The following is a 14,675-nucleotide window of genomic DNA, read 5'->3' as shown; positions in this document are numbered from 1 at the left end:
CTAAAAAAGTCGATCTCCCATTCTTTTGGCTCAATAAGTTTCCTTCTGTGTTTTGGGTAATATCTATTTATCATGGTATTAGGTTATTTCCCGACCCAGACTCAATGTTACGGATATAAGCACCGAGGCTATACGCGCACTTTTCTTGTAATAGACTGCTTGGGTATATATGTGTGTGTTTTTCCTATAAACTATATATATGTGCTATGGTTCTTTCCTCTAGGCCTACCCACGAATTTCCCTTCTGAAAAATATTATATGGAGAGAGGATCGAAGGAAGGAAGGACGGAAGGAAGGAAGGAAAAGGAAGGAAAGGGAAAAAATAAAAGAGCAAGGAAGAAAAGGAAGGATTGAAGGAAGGAATAGGAAAAAAGAAGAGGGGAAGGAAGAAAAGGAAGGAAGGAAGGAAGGAAGGAAGAGGAAGGAATAGGAAAAAAGAAGAGAGGAAGGAAGAAAAGGAAGGAAGGAAGGAAAGAAGAGGAAGGACGGAAGATAGGAAGGAAGGAAAGGGAAAAAAGTAATGAGGAAGGAAGGAGGGAATAGGAAAAAAGAAGAGAGGAAGGAAGGATGGCAGGAAGGAAGGAGGGAGAAAGGAAAGGAAATTTACACAGAAGGAATGAAGGATGAGAGAAAGAGAAGGAAAACTAAAGAAAGGAAGGAAGAAATGAGATAGTCGGTAAAAAGGATAGAAAGGAAAAAAAAAAATAAAGAAAGAATCCGTTCAGCTGCGTCGAGTATACTTAACAATAATAATAACAAAAATAATCCAATCTACTAATTTATTGCATACATCTTTATATCATCTTACAGTATCACCCACAGTCACATCAAACACTTGCATGCCCATTCCATACACAAACACCTTTTTCTCAGTTATCCGACCCTTCTTCTTCCCCTTCTTCTTCTTTCCATCATCTATATCAGTGACGACGAGGCCCTTCACATCCGGGACCCCAGAGAAGCATGAGCCTATAGGGGTGAGGGAGTGGCGGTTCGTAATGTTCTCTTCTGGTCGCGGTTCTTTATCTGTGGTTCGGTTTCCATGTCTTCCTGTTTTGCGTTGTTCGTCTGGTTCTGTACATGTGGTTCTGTCTTTTTCCGGTTCTTTTTTAGTGGTTCTGTCTTCCTGTCTAGTTGTCATGAATGGTTCTCCTTGTATATCAGTGCCGTCTTCTAATGGTTCTTCCCTTGTGGTTCTATGTCCCTGTCTGGTTGTTTCGTATTGTTCTTCTGGTTCTAGATAAGTAGTTTTGGCTTCTGTGGTTTCTTTTTCAATGGTTCTATTCTCTTGTCCAGCTGTCTTGTTGAGCTCTCTTGGTTCTGTGTGAAAAATGACGTCTTCCGTGGGTTCTGTCTGCATGGCTGTGTCTCGGTTGTACTTCCATACGGTGAGACGCTGATCGATGGAGGTGCTCAACAGATGCTCCGCTGACAACCAAGCCAGTCCTGAAATGAAGATTGTACAGTTGATGGTCTTGATTCCATATAACACTTAGGGATAAAATAAGCAAACTGAACCTCCTTCTTTGTTGTGGTTTACCTTGCAATAGCCACTAATTCTAACCTCAATGATTATGAATGGAAAAGGGAGAGGTCTTATTTGCTGTCTATAGTGCCTGCAGGTTCTCTTGAGGGCCCTGATGGATGGCCACAGTCTGTAAGTGGCACAGTTTTTTTTTTTTTTTTAAGCAGTTCACGGGCATAAAAAAGGAAACAAATGTGAAAAAAATGCCCGCTACTCACTGCTCCTATAAAGAGTTAGAGGAGTGGCCGAAAGATAGGTCAATTTCGGGAGGAGATAGGGGAGATAGTGTGTCCCTAAGGCTTTAACCCGGTAGCACCAGGGATCATGTTTCTTAATGGTCCCTCCAAGCGAGAAAAATGAGAAAAACTCACCCCTCACACAAACCATTTCATAATATATATCAAAGCATTTGTGATCAGATTATGTATCATCTATTTGGGGGGGTTTAAATCATGGCACAAATTTGGCCCGTCGCTGGTACATGGTAAAGCCACAAATTTGGCCCGTCGCTGCTACCGGGTTAAGGCCCATAACTGAGTGGAAGATGTTTACTCTATCTAAATCACTACGCCTATAGAACAAACAAACAAACACACCCTAAACAAACCCATACACACCTGACACTTGAGACGCATGGCCAAACACACAACACCGCTCGGTCACCACCACCTCAACACCACTGTTCTCCTCCACCACCACCACTTCCCACACACTGATCTTGTTGTCATCACCGCCGGTCGCCATGGTGATGCGCGTGGGGTCTCGGTGGTGGTGGAAGGTGATGCTGTTGATGCCTGACTGGTGGGCGGCGACTGTGGTGAGCTGGCGTGGCTGTGGCGGACTGTGGCTTAGAGGTGTGGCTTCCTCCTGAGGTGCTGTGTGTTGTGAGACCCATTCCACTGTGTCCTGTGAAGAGAGATTGAGTTATGAGTTAGAGGAGAGACAGAAAGATAGATACAAAGTGATAAACAATAACAGACATATAGGTTGGTATTATGACACTCTCACACCTCACATCAGCAATTTCTAAAGGTCAAAGAGGGGGTCAGTCAGGTTCTAATGAGTGTTTTTTCAGGTTCACGGTACAGAAGAAGGATCAGACTACCACCAGGGTCATAAAACTACTCCTGGATATGCCCACAACTCCTACGAAAGCCTTGTCAAATATGTGTTTTTTCAGGTTCATGGTACAGAAGAAGGATCAGACTACCACCAGGGTCATAAAACTACTCCTGGATATGCCCACAACTCCTACGAAAGCCTTGTCAAATATGTGTTTTTTCAGGTTCACGGTACAGAAGAAGGGTCAGACTACCACCAGGGTCATAAAACTACTCCTGGATATGCCCACAACTCCTACGAAAGCCTTGTCAAATATGTGTTTTTTCAGGTTCATGGTACAGAAGAAGGGTCAGACTACCACCAGGGTCATAAAACTACTCCTGGATATGCCCACAACTCCTACGAAAGCCTTGTCAAATATGTGTTTTTTCAGGTTCATGGTACAGAAGAAGGGTCAGACTACCACCAGGGTCATAAAACTACTCCTGGATATGCCCACAACTCCTATGAAAGCCTTGTCAAATATGCGTTCTTGGGCGGGGAAATGCCTTATAGAATGACCCATAGAGTTTGACCCAAGAAAGAATGAATGATCAATGAACAAAACCAACACACTAACACATTAACATAAACCAATCAAACACCTCCTCTACAACATACCTGCAAGTCCCAGAACGTGACCTGACCCCGGGTGGAACAGGTCACTAGTACGGCCCGTGTCAGACCCCCGAGCCGGGCCACACTCAGCAGGCAGGACCCACACTCCACGGCACACACCTCCGCCAGCCGCATCTCTTCCCGCCCCCTTGCCTTTCCTGATGTCTCACCTCCAGCTTGGAATGAGAAGAGCCTGAAAATGAGGAGTGAGAATTTTAAGCTTCTCTTTCTTTTTTTTTTTTACGTCAAGAGGACACAGCTCAAGGGCAATAAAAAGAGTAAAAAAAAAAAAAAAAAACGCTACTTGCTGCTCCTATAAAAGATAAAAGCAAAGAGTAGCCAAAAGAGAGGTCAATTTTGGGTGGAAAACTAATATACGTTTTCATATTTTGTTCCTTCCGTCCTTTCTTCCTCCACTCCATCTCCTCTTTCCCCTTTTCCTTCCCTATCTCCTCTCTTCTTCCTCTTCTTCTCTTTCCTCCCTGTCCTATTCTTCTCCTCTCCAGTACTAATCCTTCCTCTATTCCTCCACTTCATCCCCTCTTCCCCCTCTATCTCCTCTCTTCTTCCTATTCTCCTCTTTCCTCCTTGTCCTGTTCTTCTCCTCTCCAGTACTAATCCTTCCTCTATTCCTCCACTTCATCCCCTCTTCCTCCCCTATCTCCTCTCTTCTTCCTCTTCTCCTCTTTCCTCCCTCTCCTATTCTTCTCCTCTCCAGTACTAATCCTTCCTCTATTCCTCCACTTCCTCCCCTCTTCCTCCTCTATCTCCTCTCTTCTTCCTCTTCTCCTCTTTCCTCCCTGTCCTATTCTTCTCCTCTCCAGTGCTAATCCTTCCTCTATTCCTCCACTTCATCCCCTCTTCCTCCTCTATCTCCTCTCTTCTTCCTCTTCTCCTCCCTGTCCTGTTCTTCTCCCTTCTTCCTCGTTCTAGTACTATTCGTTCCTCTATTTCAATTTCTATTCATTATTTACATCCAAAAAATAATCTAACCTGAGGAACCCATCGGAGGACGCCAGAGCCACCAGGGCCACAGACGAGGTGACCCAGAAAGCCGCCGCAGCCATGTAGCGCGTCTCCGGGTCAAACGTCAGCTGCTGGTGCCTCCAAGTCTTGTGTGAGCCGGTACGCAGCATGTGTGACCCAACCTCCCGACAGGTCACACTCAGGTCGTCTTTCTTGCCCTCTCCCCCTGTCGTCTGCCCTGGGGGGTGTGTAGGAGTGCCACAGGGGACCGAGGCACTTGTGGGAGTATCTAGGGTGCAGTGCCATAGTTTGAACTCCGCCCGGCCTCCTGCTGACACCATCCAGAGAGTGCCGTTGTGTTTTGTAGCGTCTGTTGCTTGTTCCTTCCTCTTCCTCTCGTTCGCACTATTATCTTCACTGGTATTATTATCTTGAAGGTCGTCTGTTATGTGTTCCTTCTCCTGCTTCCTATCTTCATTATTCTTGGCATCATTACTATTTCCAGGGCTGTTACTATCTTCATCTTGTGTGCTATCTACCATGTGCCTCTTCTTTCTATTATCATTATCCTTGGAACCATTACTATCATCATCATCTTCCATACAACCCTTCATTTCACTATCCTTCCCTACCCTGGCATCATCATCTCCAGAGCCATCTACTATCTGTCCCCTCAACTCACTATATTTCCCTTCCTTTTCACCATTCTCTACTATCACACCCAAACTCTCCACCACACACAAGGCTCGCACTCCCGACAGGTGGCTCCGCAGAACACCCAGGGGTCGGAGGTGCCCAGGGTGGCTCAGGGCATGCAGGCGTAGAGTTGTGTCCTCCCCGGCGGTAACCAGGAGGGTCTCGCGGCCAGGCTGGGGCAGAACACACACGCCCATGGTCTCTTGGCTGTTTAGGGGAGGCTGCGGAAGAAGAGGAAGGATGTGATGGCTTCCTCTCCTCCTTTTTTTTATAGAAAGGAGGCAGCTTAGGTATAGGTGAGCAGTGTCAGCAGCCTTTTTTGTTTCCAGAAGGGCAAAAAAGAAAAGATTAAAGAAACAAATAAGTATGCTTGCAATGCTTATGCTTATGAAGAGTAATAGACCTAGTCACAGTGGGCCACTCTCGGGTGACATGATATGTGGGGGTTGCGTGGGGGATTCAAGGGGCCAGGACAGGATTAGGATAAGGGTTAGGATGAGGATAGGTATTGGGATATGGTAAAGGGCCAGGATTAGGGAGATAATGATTGATGATCCTAAATGTGTCAAGAATGGGACTAATGACTACTGAACATGTATTTGAGTATGACTTAAAGGTTTAAAACAGAATTAAGTCACAATACTATCATCAAAGGTCAAAACATTACCACTCCTTACCTTTATGATCGGCAGGAGCTTGTCTGAGAGTGACGTGGAGAAGGTGTGAGGGACGCCATCCTTGAGGAAACCACACACCAGGCCGCCCTCCTCACCACACACAACCAGGTCCCATGAGCGGTGCGCCCCCCCACACTCCACCTCCAACAGCTCCTGCTCTGCCTTCACATCCCACAGCACCAGTTTGACCTGTGATGCGAAGATTTAGTGTTAAGGGTGATAGTTCTTTCCTGTTTTTCTTTACCAAGCTAACTATAAGATTAAATTTGTAACTTTTGTTGTTGTAATGAGATGGTACATTTTTTCTTCCTTCTTTCTATGGTTAAGACTGATTGCTTTTCTTCTTATCATCCTAACTAGAAGAGGTAAAATAAGTAATTTTCTTAAGAGTGACAGTACTGTTTTTATTTATTTATTTTGTTTGGCTAATCTGATTGTCAGGAGGTATCTTACATTATATTTAAACAACAAATAATTTACCCTAATGGGTTGTGGATGCATAAAGGAGGGTTACATTTATCCTTATCATCCTTATCATGGCGACGAACTGGATATTCAACACAAAACAACAAAAATATATTACTTACCCCATGAAAACAGACAGCCAGCAGCTTCCCCCATACGCAGAGAAGACGTGCCACCCAGCTTGCCCTACACACCCTGGTAACTGTGAGAGGCTGGAGGCGAGGGCAACCACCATCACCACCACCAGCACACACCCGCAGGCTCCTCACACACCCGTCCCGTCCACTGCTGTACACAACGCCGCCGCCACCCCACGACAAAAGGCTCGTCACTCCGTTCTTCCCGTGTATCCCTCGTAACGTGTCCTGTGGCTTAGGGTCCTGTGGAAGGGTTTTTTGTTAATCATCAAAGTGACTAGTCGGGTTTATTTTTTGCTGGGGTTCTGTTTTGACTTAAGCTGTTTCTGTTAGTGTATAAAAAAGTGAGTATGCAACTATATCATCTACAGCAACAGAGGCAGCTCAAGGAAAGAAAAGCTGGAAAGTTTTGTTTAGTCGGCGCAACATCTGTGGTCATATGCCGGAGAGACAGAAGGGGAAGGAATTATAGAAGAAGGGAACAGACCCCAGGAGACAGGACACAACCCCTGATTAATACCTGGTACCCATTTACTACTGGGTGGACAGGGGCGTAGGGTATCGGAAAAGCCGCCCAAATTTTTCCACTCCGCCCAGGAATCAAGGAAAGAAAAGCTCACCAGAGTTTGTTGCTGATTAAAACATTGATATAAGCCTTGGTTCACATTTGCTGACAGCCATCAACCGGTATTAGTGAAGACAAACAGAGGGTAGTTTGAGGAGTAAAGAGACGTACGGTAACCTGGATGAGAGGAACAGGGGAGTCTTTCATTACAAAACAGGACAATGAGGGGACTGCTTACTCCCCTCCCGTACAAGAAAGAAAGATCACCCATGCCTGAAGAAGCTAAGTGGAAGTCGGAGGAACTGGGTAATGAGGATAACTTAAAACCTGCCAAACAACACAGGAAGGTAAATTGATACTTTTAAGGAATGCAAAGTTTAATCACAATGCCAATTCTCCCTCCATTAGTGTGTCAGATGTTTCCCCTTATGAAGAGAGACTGTGAGAGGACAATGCTATACTAAACCAGATTTGGGGAGCTAAGAAAGATAGGTAAGTATGGTTCCTGGTGCCTTGACCCGTCCGCTGTGATTGGCATGGATTTCGCCTTCACTGGTAGCCTGGTAACGTATACTCCCATATCTTTCTCTGCCTCTGTGGTGGATAGTGGAGTGCTTCCCATGTGGTATTGGTGTGCGGGATATCCCCTCCCAAGGTGCAGGACTTTACATCTTGCTTCACTGAATTGTAGCAGCCACTTTTTGTTCCATTCCTGTAGCTTGGCGATGTCTTCTTGTAGGAAATCCGTAGTCAAGGGGTTAAATATACACACACCCATACAGCTGCCCTAACTGTTTGAAAAGTGTTAATATGAAGAAAAATAAGAAGAATACTAACGGTCAGGGTGTAGAGGTGGAGACTGCCAGCACGGTCACCACAGACGAGATAAGGCGTGACAGCAGGGGTGGAGATGTCAGAAGTAGGTGTGTCAGCGGAGGGCACATACACAGCACAGAGCCACCGGTGCATGCTGACAGGCAGGTGGTGAGTGTTGACAGCTTTTATTTTGCCTGGAGGAAAAAAATCACCTTTGCTGTAAATGAAGAAGTGTTACCCGATGACTAAAGCCCCGTTCACACTGTGCAGACTCTGGGCCACGACAACCCAGCGACTCGGGGTATACGAGGTTTTGGGTGTGAAATGTTGATGTGAAAGGGTTGCACATGATCGGACGGAGGTCTGGAAACGATCGCCGGATGCTGATTCTACACAGTGTTCAGGGGGCATAAAAGTCGCTGGGTTGTCGTGGCCCAGAGTTGGCAGAGTGTGAACGGGGCTTAACTATGCATGGAAATAATAAAAAGGATCAGAAACAGTTAAAAATAAGGACCCACAAAGTCATGATAAAAGAATAAGGAATGATAAATAAATATATGAGAAACAAATAATTAAAAAGAAACCATTAGCAGATGTCTAATTATGCCCGAGATAAAAAAAAAAAAAAAAGACCAGCAATTGTTATAAGCACCCATATAGACAAAACAGAAGCAAGGACAAAATTGACCTCTCTTTTGGCTACTCTTTGCTTTTATCTTTTATGGGAGCGGCGAGTAGCTGGCTTTTTTTTGTACGGTACTTTTTTGTTGCCCTTGAGCCGTGTCCTTTGACGTCAAAAAAAAAAGGGAAATAAGAAATAGAAAATGACAGTAGTATAAAATCAAGGATGAACACAATTGAAAGGGTAAGAACTATGTGTACTCTTATCATTAACATCCACTTCTATTAAAACACTTGACTTATCTCCCACTTCAGGTAACACACATAACCTCTATAACCTCCAAATATAGAGGTTTGGAACAGGCTAAGTGAGGATGCAGTATCGGCGAGGAGTGTCCATAGCTTTAAGGAAAAGTTGGATACATGTAGATACGGAGACGGGACCACACGAGCGTAAAGCCCAGGCCCTGTAAAACCACAACTAGGTAAATAGACAACCCTCGTCACCTCTCCTCCCTTACCTCCAGGCTGTATCTCCCAGGTGGTCATGACTCCGGACGCTCCAAGGGCAAGGACACGACCAGCTGTGAGCCACTGGAGGGCGAACACCTTCCCGGGCAGCCCCTCAGCCACGGCCTCCACCACCAGTCTGCTGCCCTCTAGAACGAGATACACACGTAGTAAAGAGTCAACATTGTTATTATTAGAAAGCGATGGTAAAATTAGAATGCGATTAGAATTAAAGTGCGATGGTAAAGTCATTGATGTTATTAATCTTTTAACTATAGTACTTTTTATATCCATACACACTTATAAATGACGTAGAGGAATCAGTTAAAAAAATCTGTTATTGAAAAGGGGAAGTGAAGTCAGGGAGTTGAGAGGACAAAAAAACAACTGTAGAAATAAACAAATAAACAAATGAATAAATAAATAAATGAGAAAATAATCAGAAGAGTAATAGATTAATAACACACATAATGCCTTCTTTTTCTTCTTCATTAATAATCCATCTTCTCCCATTCTCAGGGTTGAACTTCCAATGATCCTACTGCATCTTGCTCGGCCCAGCGCTAATCCTTCCTCTATTTCAAACACTTCTAAGCCTCGTTGAACTGCTCCTCTCCATGCTCTCCATTAACTGATACACATAACGTCTACACACAACAAAAAGGTCCATGGCGCCACTATAAACACCTGCCTGCACCAATACGGGCTGGGGCCAACTACCATCCAGGCCCCTTAAGCAAACCTACCAGCAATATAGGCGTAGACATAAAAAAAAATATTAAAAAAAATACACTCACCTCCCGTTCTTGTGGTCAGACGTGAGATGGTCCTCCTCCATCTATCTCGGCCCAATGCTAATCCTTCCTCTATTTCTAACACTTCCAAGTCTCATTGCGCTGTTCCTCTCAATGTTCTCCATCAATTCATTCTCCATTAACTAATACATGTGACGTTATAACACAAAATGGTCTGTTCACTCACCTCCTAGACGCAAGACCACGATATCGCCAGTCAGGGTTCCCACAGCCACTCGTCCTCTCTCCGGGCTGGCTTCAAGGATGGAATAGTTACTGAGCCTCTCGTCCTCATACTCCAAGCACCAGGACCTTTCACGGATCTTGGAGTAAATCTTTCCGCAGTTAGTCACCACCACCATCAGGCCATCCCCTAAGAGTCCAAGGCATCGCGGGAAGTCAGTTGTTATTTTGGGTTTTGTTGGTGTTTTTTTATGTGGTGCGTCGCTGAAGAGTTCGTGGGATTCGGGTAATGTGTTAGTGTCTCCAAATCTGTCCATTGATGCTTCTGTTGATGTTGGTGTTGGAGTCTCTCTTACTGTTTTTTGAGGGGTGTCACGGAAGAGCTCACGAGTCCCAGGCGCGTTACACTCCCCTCCCTCGCTGTTTAATAAAAGCTCAAGATCCGCTTTCTCTTTGGTCACCCCTGCGAAGTCCTCCGTTGCTGGTGACCTTATCTCTAGACTCACTCTTTCTTGGCGAGTTTTTCTAAAGCGTTTACCAGACTCAGACGTATTAGATTTCTCATTCTTAGTGTTCAATAGGAGTCCATTATCATCTGTTTTCTCTTTAGCCACCCCTGGAAAGTCTTCAATTGTTGGTGACTTCATTTTTATAGTAACTGCTTCTTGGCGAGCGGCTTCAGGCAAACTAAATCCCTCATCCTCAGTGTTTAATAAAAGTTTACTGTCTCGTTGCCCTGTCGTCACCTCTGAGCTTCCTTCCGCAGGCCCCACACATCCATCAACCCCTAAGGAACCACCCCAGGGCAGTCCATCCACCGGTTCAGCTCTAACCGGGACCATTGCACTCATACTCCAGGTCTTCACACTACCGTCAGCACCCCCTGTTATGAGTCTCCCCTTGGCACCCTCAGTAGCAGCCACACTCCATATGCTGGCACCCTCGTGAGCCCTCCAGGACGCCATCAGTGCCCCGGAGTGGTCCCAGATACATACGATCGAGTCCTCGCCAACGCTGACTAGACATGACGGTAGGATGAGAGACCGCCAGACACGCGCACGGTGGCCAAAGAGTGCGGACTTCTCGGTGATTTTGGCGGACGTCCAGTAGAGCTGTTCCTCGTCTGGGGTGTTGGGAAGGGCGATGGTGGAGGTGGTTGTGGGGTGGGGTGAGGTGTCTTGTCGCACCACCTCCCACACTCTGAGGCTGCGGTCGTCCGAGGTGGTGGTGATGAGGCCTTGTGATGGGTTGAAGGTGATGGAGAATATAGAACCCTGAAAGAAGAATTGTGGTTGTAAATTGATAAAAAGCTGAATAAATAGAGAAATAACATCATCTTATATGCTTTTTATTTCCTGTTTTCTGTGAGCTCTTAGTGTTTGAGAATATGGAGAACTGAAAGACAAAATAGTATGGAGAACTGAAAGACAAAATAGAGGTTGTGAAATGATGATAAGTAGATTGATAAATAGAGAAATCATCATCATATATTACTTTTTATTTGGTGTTTATTATTTAACTTTCTATATGCTGTTTTGTGTGAGCTCTGAGAATGTAGGCCTAAACAACAGACAGGATATCAATTCATTAAGTAAAACAATTATCATTATTTACCTGATGTCCCCACAAACAGTGTAGAGGAAGTGCATTGCCGTCACTGTTCCTTGGTCCCCACGGCGCCCACACCATCACCTGCAGTGCCATGGTGCCGGCCAGCATGACGGCACCCTCCCAGCGGCCAGACATCATTACCAAGTGGCCAGAGAAGAGCACGCATCTCTCGACACAAGCCACTCGAGACATTACTGATAAACCGCTACCCTTTCCATCTCCCTTCATAGCTAAGTTTCTACTCCTTCTATCTTTCTTCACAACTAAATCACCACTTCTTTCATCTTTCTTTATGGACAGGCCATCACTCCTTCCCTCTTCCTTCACTGCCAAGATACCACTCCTGTCATCATCTGTCATAACCAAGCCACTACTCCTTCCATCTTCCCTCACAGCTTGGTCACAACGACTTCCTTCTTCTTTCCCAGCTAAGCCGTCAATCCTTTCATCTTCATTCACAGTCAAGTTACCGGTCCTTCCACCTTCCTTTACTCTGTGCATTAAGTCTATAGATTCTGCCTCTTGTGTTCCTGGTGAGGCCTCAGGTTCTAGTTCGCTTGTGTGTTCCCAGAGGTTCCTGCAGCGCTCCGCCAGGTCTGGGGTTTGACAGCGCAGGAGCGAGTTGTGCCCTGTGGCTACGACAATGTGTGAGAGGTCCTTTTCCAGGCCAGCGTCGACGATCCAGTCCTCAACGGTGCTCTCGGGTTGAAGCACAACACTGGAATGGTTAAAAAGTACAGCAATGAATAAGCAATAGACCTTGATGCTCTTCTTACCCAAAACCGCAAGAATGCAATGGTTAAAAGATGCAGTAATATATAAATAATGGTCTTCAGTGCTCCTCTCACCCAAAAACACAACAATGAAATGACTACGAAGTGCATCAGTAAATAAATAGTGAATAAATAAATAAATAAACAGATGAATTAAATTATACAACATATTACCCTGGACTAGTGAATGAATATGATGCTCCTGTGACCCTAAGTCTAGCTCACACCTAAAAAAATGATGAATAAATAGATAAATAAACAGATGAATAGATATATATACCACACATCACCCTGGACTAGTAAATGATTATGGTGCTGCTAATATCCAAAGGTAAACTAACACTAACCATCCACAAGCAAACACATGACATACATACAATTTCCCTTCAGCAGCGAGATAGAGAAGCACCGCCAAACTCTTCTGTCCAAACGCCAGCACTAGCCACGCTGCCCTGCTGTCCCCTGGGCTGGGCTGGACCCTGAGACCATGCACCGCTGCAGCACGGAACACCTGAGTGCTGGCCACTTGCCTCCCACTGGCCACGTCATGCGCATGGCAGTGCTGGCCCTCACCTGTTTGGAAGAAAAGGTAAATGTGTTTCTGTGTGTGTGTGTCAATAGACCTGTAATTTGACATGATGGAGCTTATTATTAAGAGGTTATGCTTGAGGCTGTGAGGCTTTCATGGAAGAGAACTATAAGCGAAAAAAACTGACCAGGGAATTGTTTATTGCATTTTGGTAAATTTTTAGTATAATTCATTCTCTAATTTTAAGGTTAAAACAACTTTTTTTTTCTGGTAAGTTTTCATGCATTTTGAATTAATCTACTAATATTTTTCAGTAGCAAGGGTTTATATTGGTCTTTTTCCAATTTGAAGACAATGTCATAGTGGGTAAAAGACATGTTCTCTAAGTGATTGCAAGACATGATTTTGGAGTGATTAACAGACACATTATATATATAAGTAAGAGACAGTGGGAAGGCAGACTATAATGAAACCAAGATGGCAAGATCATTTTTGCGTTGGCTCCTGTAGGTCCTTTCCTCCCCGCAACTCTGCCACACAGTCCCAAGACCTATCTCTTCCTCTCATGTGTTAGCAACAGATAATATATGAGAGGAAGAGACAGGTGTTTGGACTGTGTGGCAAAGCAGCGGGGAGGAAAGGACCCACAGGAGCCAACATAAAAATGATATCGCTGATCTGATTTCAATATAGCAACAAGAGAAAGTGGATACATCTCATAGCACACTTACCAATGAACACGACATTCTCCTTGGTGCTGAGGGCGGTGATGTGAGTGTTGAGGAGCCGGTGGGTGAAGGACACACTCTCGGGGTCTGTCCTGCCTCCTTCGGCTTCTCCACTACCCATCCCGATGCTGCTTTATTCTTCTTCTTGTGAACGTCACCACTTATACTCGCTCCGAACGTCCACCTTTCTAGATATTTTTGTGCATCCTCATTCTTGTTATATGCACCGGTATTATGTTTTGGTATTTTTCAGCAATCAATGTCTTCTCTAAGTCAGGTTGGGGACACAGACACGAGACCCAAGTTTCAGACTACACCACTGCAAGGGTCACTGGATTTCAAGCACTATTGGTATGGTATTTGCCTTGTAATTATGGCTTTCTCTGTTCAGCCGTTGGTCTCGGGTATTACTGGCATGGTCTTCGTATCTTAATTTTATCTGTTTAGCCGGTGTAGCCAATCCTGAGGTGGGTACTGGAGGCAGAGGGACTAAATTGGAAAGGTCTTTGTCTGGTAATTATGACTTTGTATGTTCATTCTTGGTCTTACGTACTCCTCTTCGTCTCTTATATATGTCTGTTCAGCAGGTGTAGCCAATCCTGAGGCGGGTAATGGAGGCAGAGGCAATAAATTGGAGAGGTCTTTGTCTAGTAATTATGACTAAATATGTTCAGCCTTGGTCTTACGTACTTCTCTTCGTCTTTATCTATGTCTGTTCAGCCGGTGCAGCCAATCCTGAGGGGGGTGATGGAGGAGTCTGAAGGAGGTCAGGGATTATATATGCTGTCCCATTCTGCTGTCAACCGTATTACTGCACAGAAACTTAAAAAAATGGAGTAAATCCGCTAAGGCTGGGTAGGCCTAGGTCTGTAGGGGGTCTGACAGGCGTGACATGCGGCAGCGGAGGACGTCTCGTGTTTTTGTTTTGTTGTGAGCCAAGTAGCGCCGATTTTCAGCCTTTGCAACGGCACCGCCTATTAATATTTTTTTTATTATCTTTTTTTGCGTTCTCTCTTGTGGTCTCTTTTATATTTCCTTTTCTACTTTCCCTTGCAATTTAGTTTCACTTGTGGTTTTCTCTCTACTTCATTATCTCTTGCGCTTTATTTTTTGTGTGGTGTCTTTTCTCTGTTTCCTGATTGATTGATTGATAGTTTATTGTTGCCTTTTCTTTCCTTCTTTCTCTTGCATTTTAACATCTTTTGTGGTCTTCTCTTTATTTAATTTCTCCTTTCCCATAGTTTAATTTTCTTTTTGATTATCTCCGTTTTCTTTCCCCCTTCATCCAAAATTCATGAGTAATTACATGAATAGGAATACTCAAATCAAATAAGTAAATAACATAAATTATCATTAGAAG

The 14,675-nt window shown here is 44.7% G+C and overlaps 1 protein-coding gene across 1 annotated transcript; it reads right to left on the bottom strand.

Moving 5' to 3' along the window:
• Window positions 1-762: 762 nt before the first annotated feature.
• On the bottom strand, window positions 763-14,327 carry LOC126999789 (uncharacterized). The gene is made up of 12 exons (XM_050862704.1): window positions 13,319-14,327; window positions 12,436-12,631; window positions 11,289-12,003; window positions 9,679-10,948; window positions 8,709-8,846; window positions 7,588-7,760; window positions 6,171-6,428; window positions 5,584-5,772; window positions 4,238-5,127; window positions 3,248-3,437; window positions 2,143-2,431; window positions 763-1,446 (listed from the first exon to the last, which is right to left on the bottom strand). The coding sequence occupies exons 1-12, from the start codon at window positions 13,434-13,436 to the stop codon at window positions 800-802; spliced, it is 5,073 nt and encodes a 1,690-aa protein (XP_050718661.1). The 5' UTR covers window positions 13,437-14,327; the 3' UTR covers window positions 763-799.
• Window positions 14,328-14,675: the final 348 nt, after the last annotated feature.

This window comes from Eriocheir sinensis, chromosome 17 (genome assembly GCF_024679095.1).
Source record: "Eriocheir sinensis breed Jianghai 21 chromosome 17, ASM2467909v1, whole genome shotgun sequence".
In the NCBI taxonomy this organism is placed as follows: Eukaryota; Metazoa; Arthropoda; class Malacostraca; order Decapoda; family Varunidae; genus Eriocheir; species Eriocheir sinensis.
Note: the sequence above shows the minus strand (reverse complement) of the source record. Positions and strands in the feature narration are given on the sequence as shown.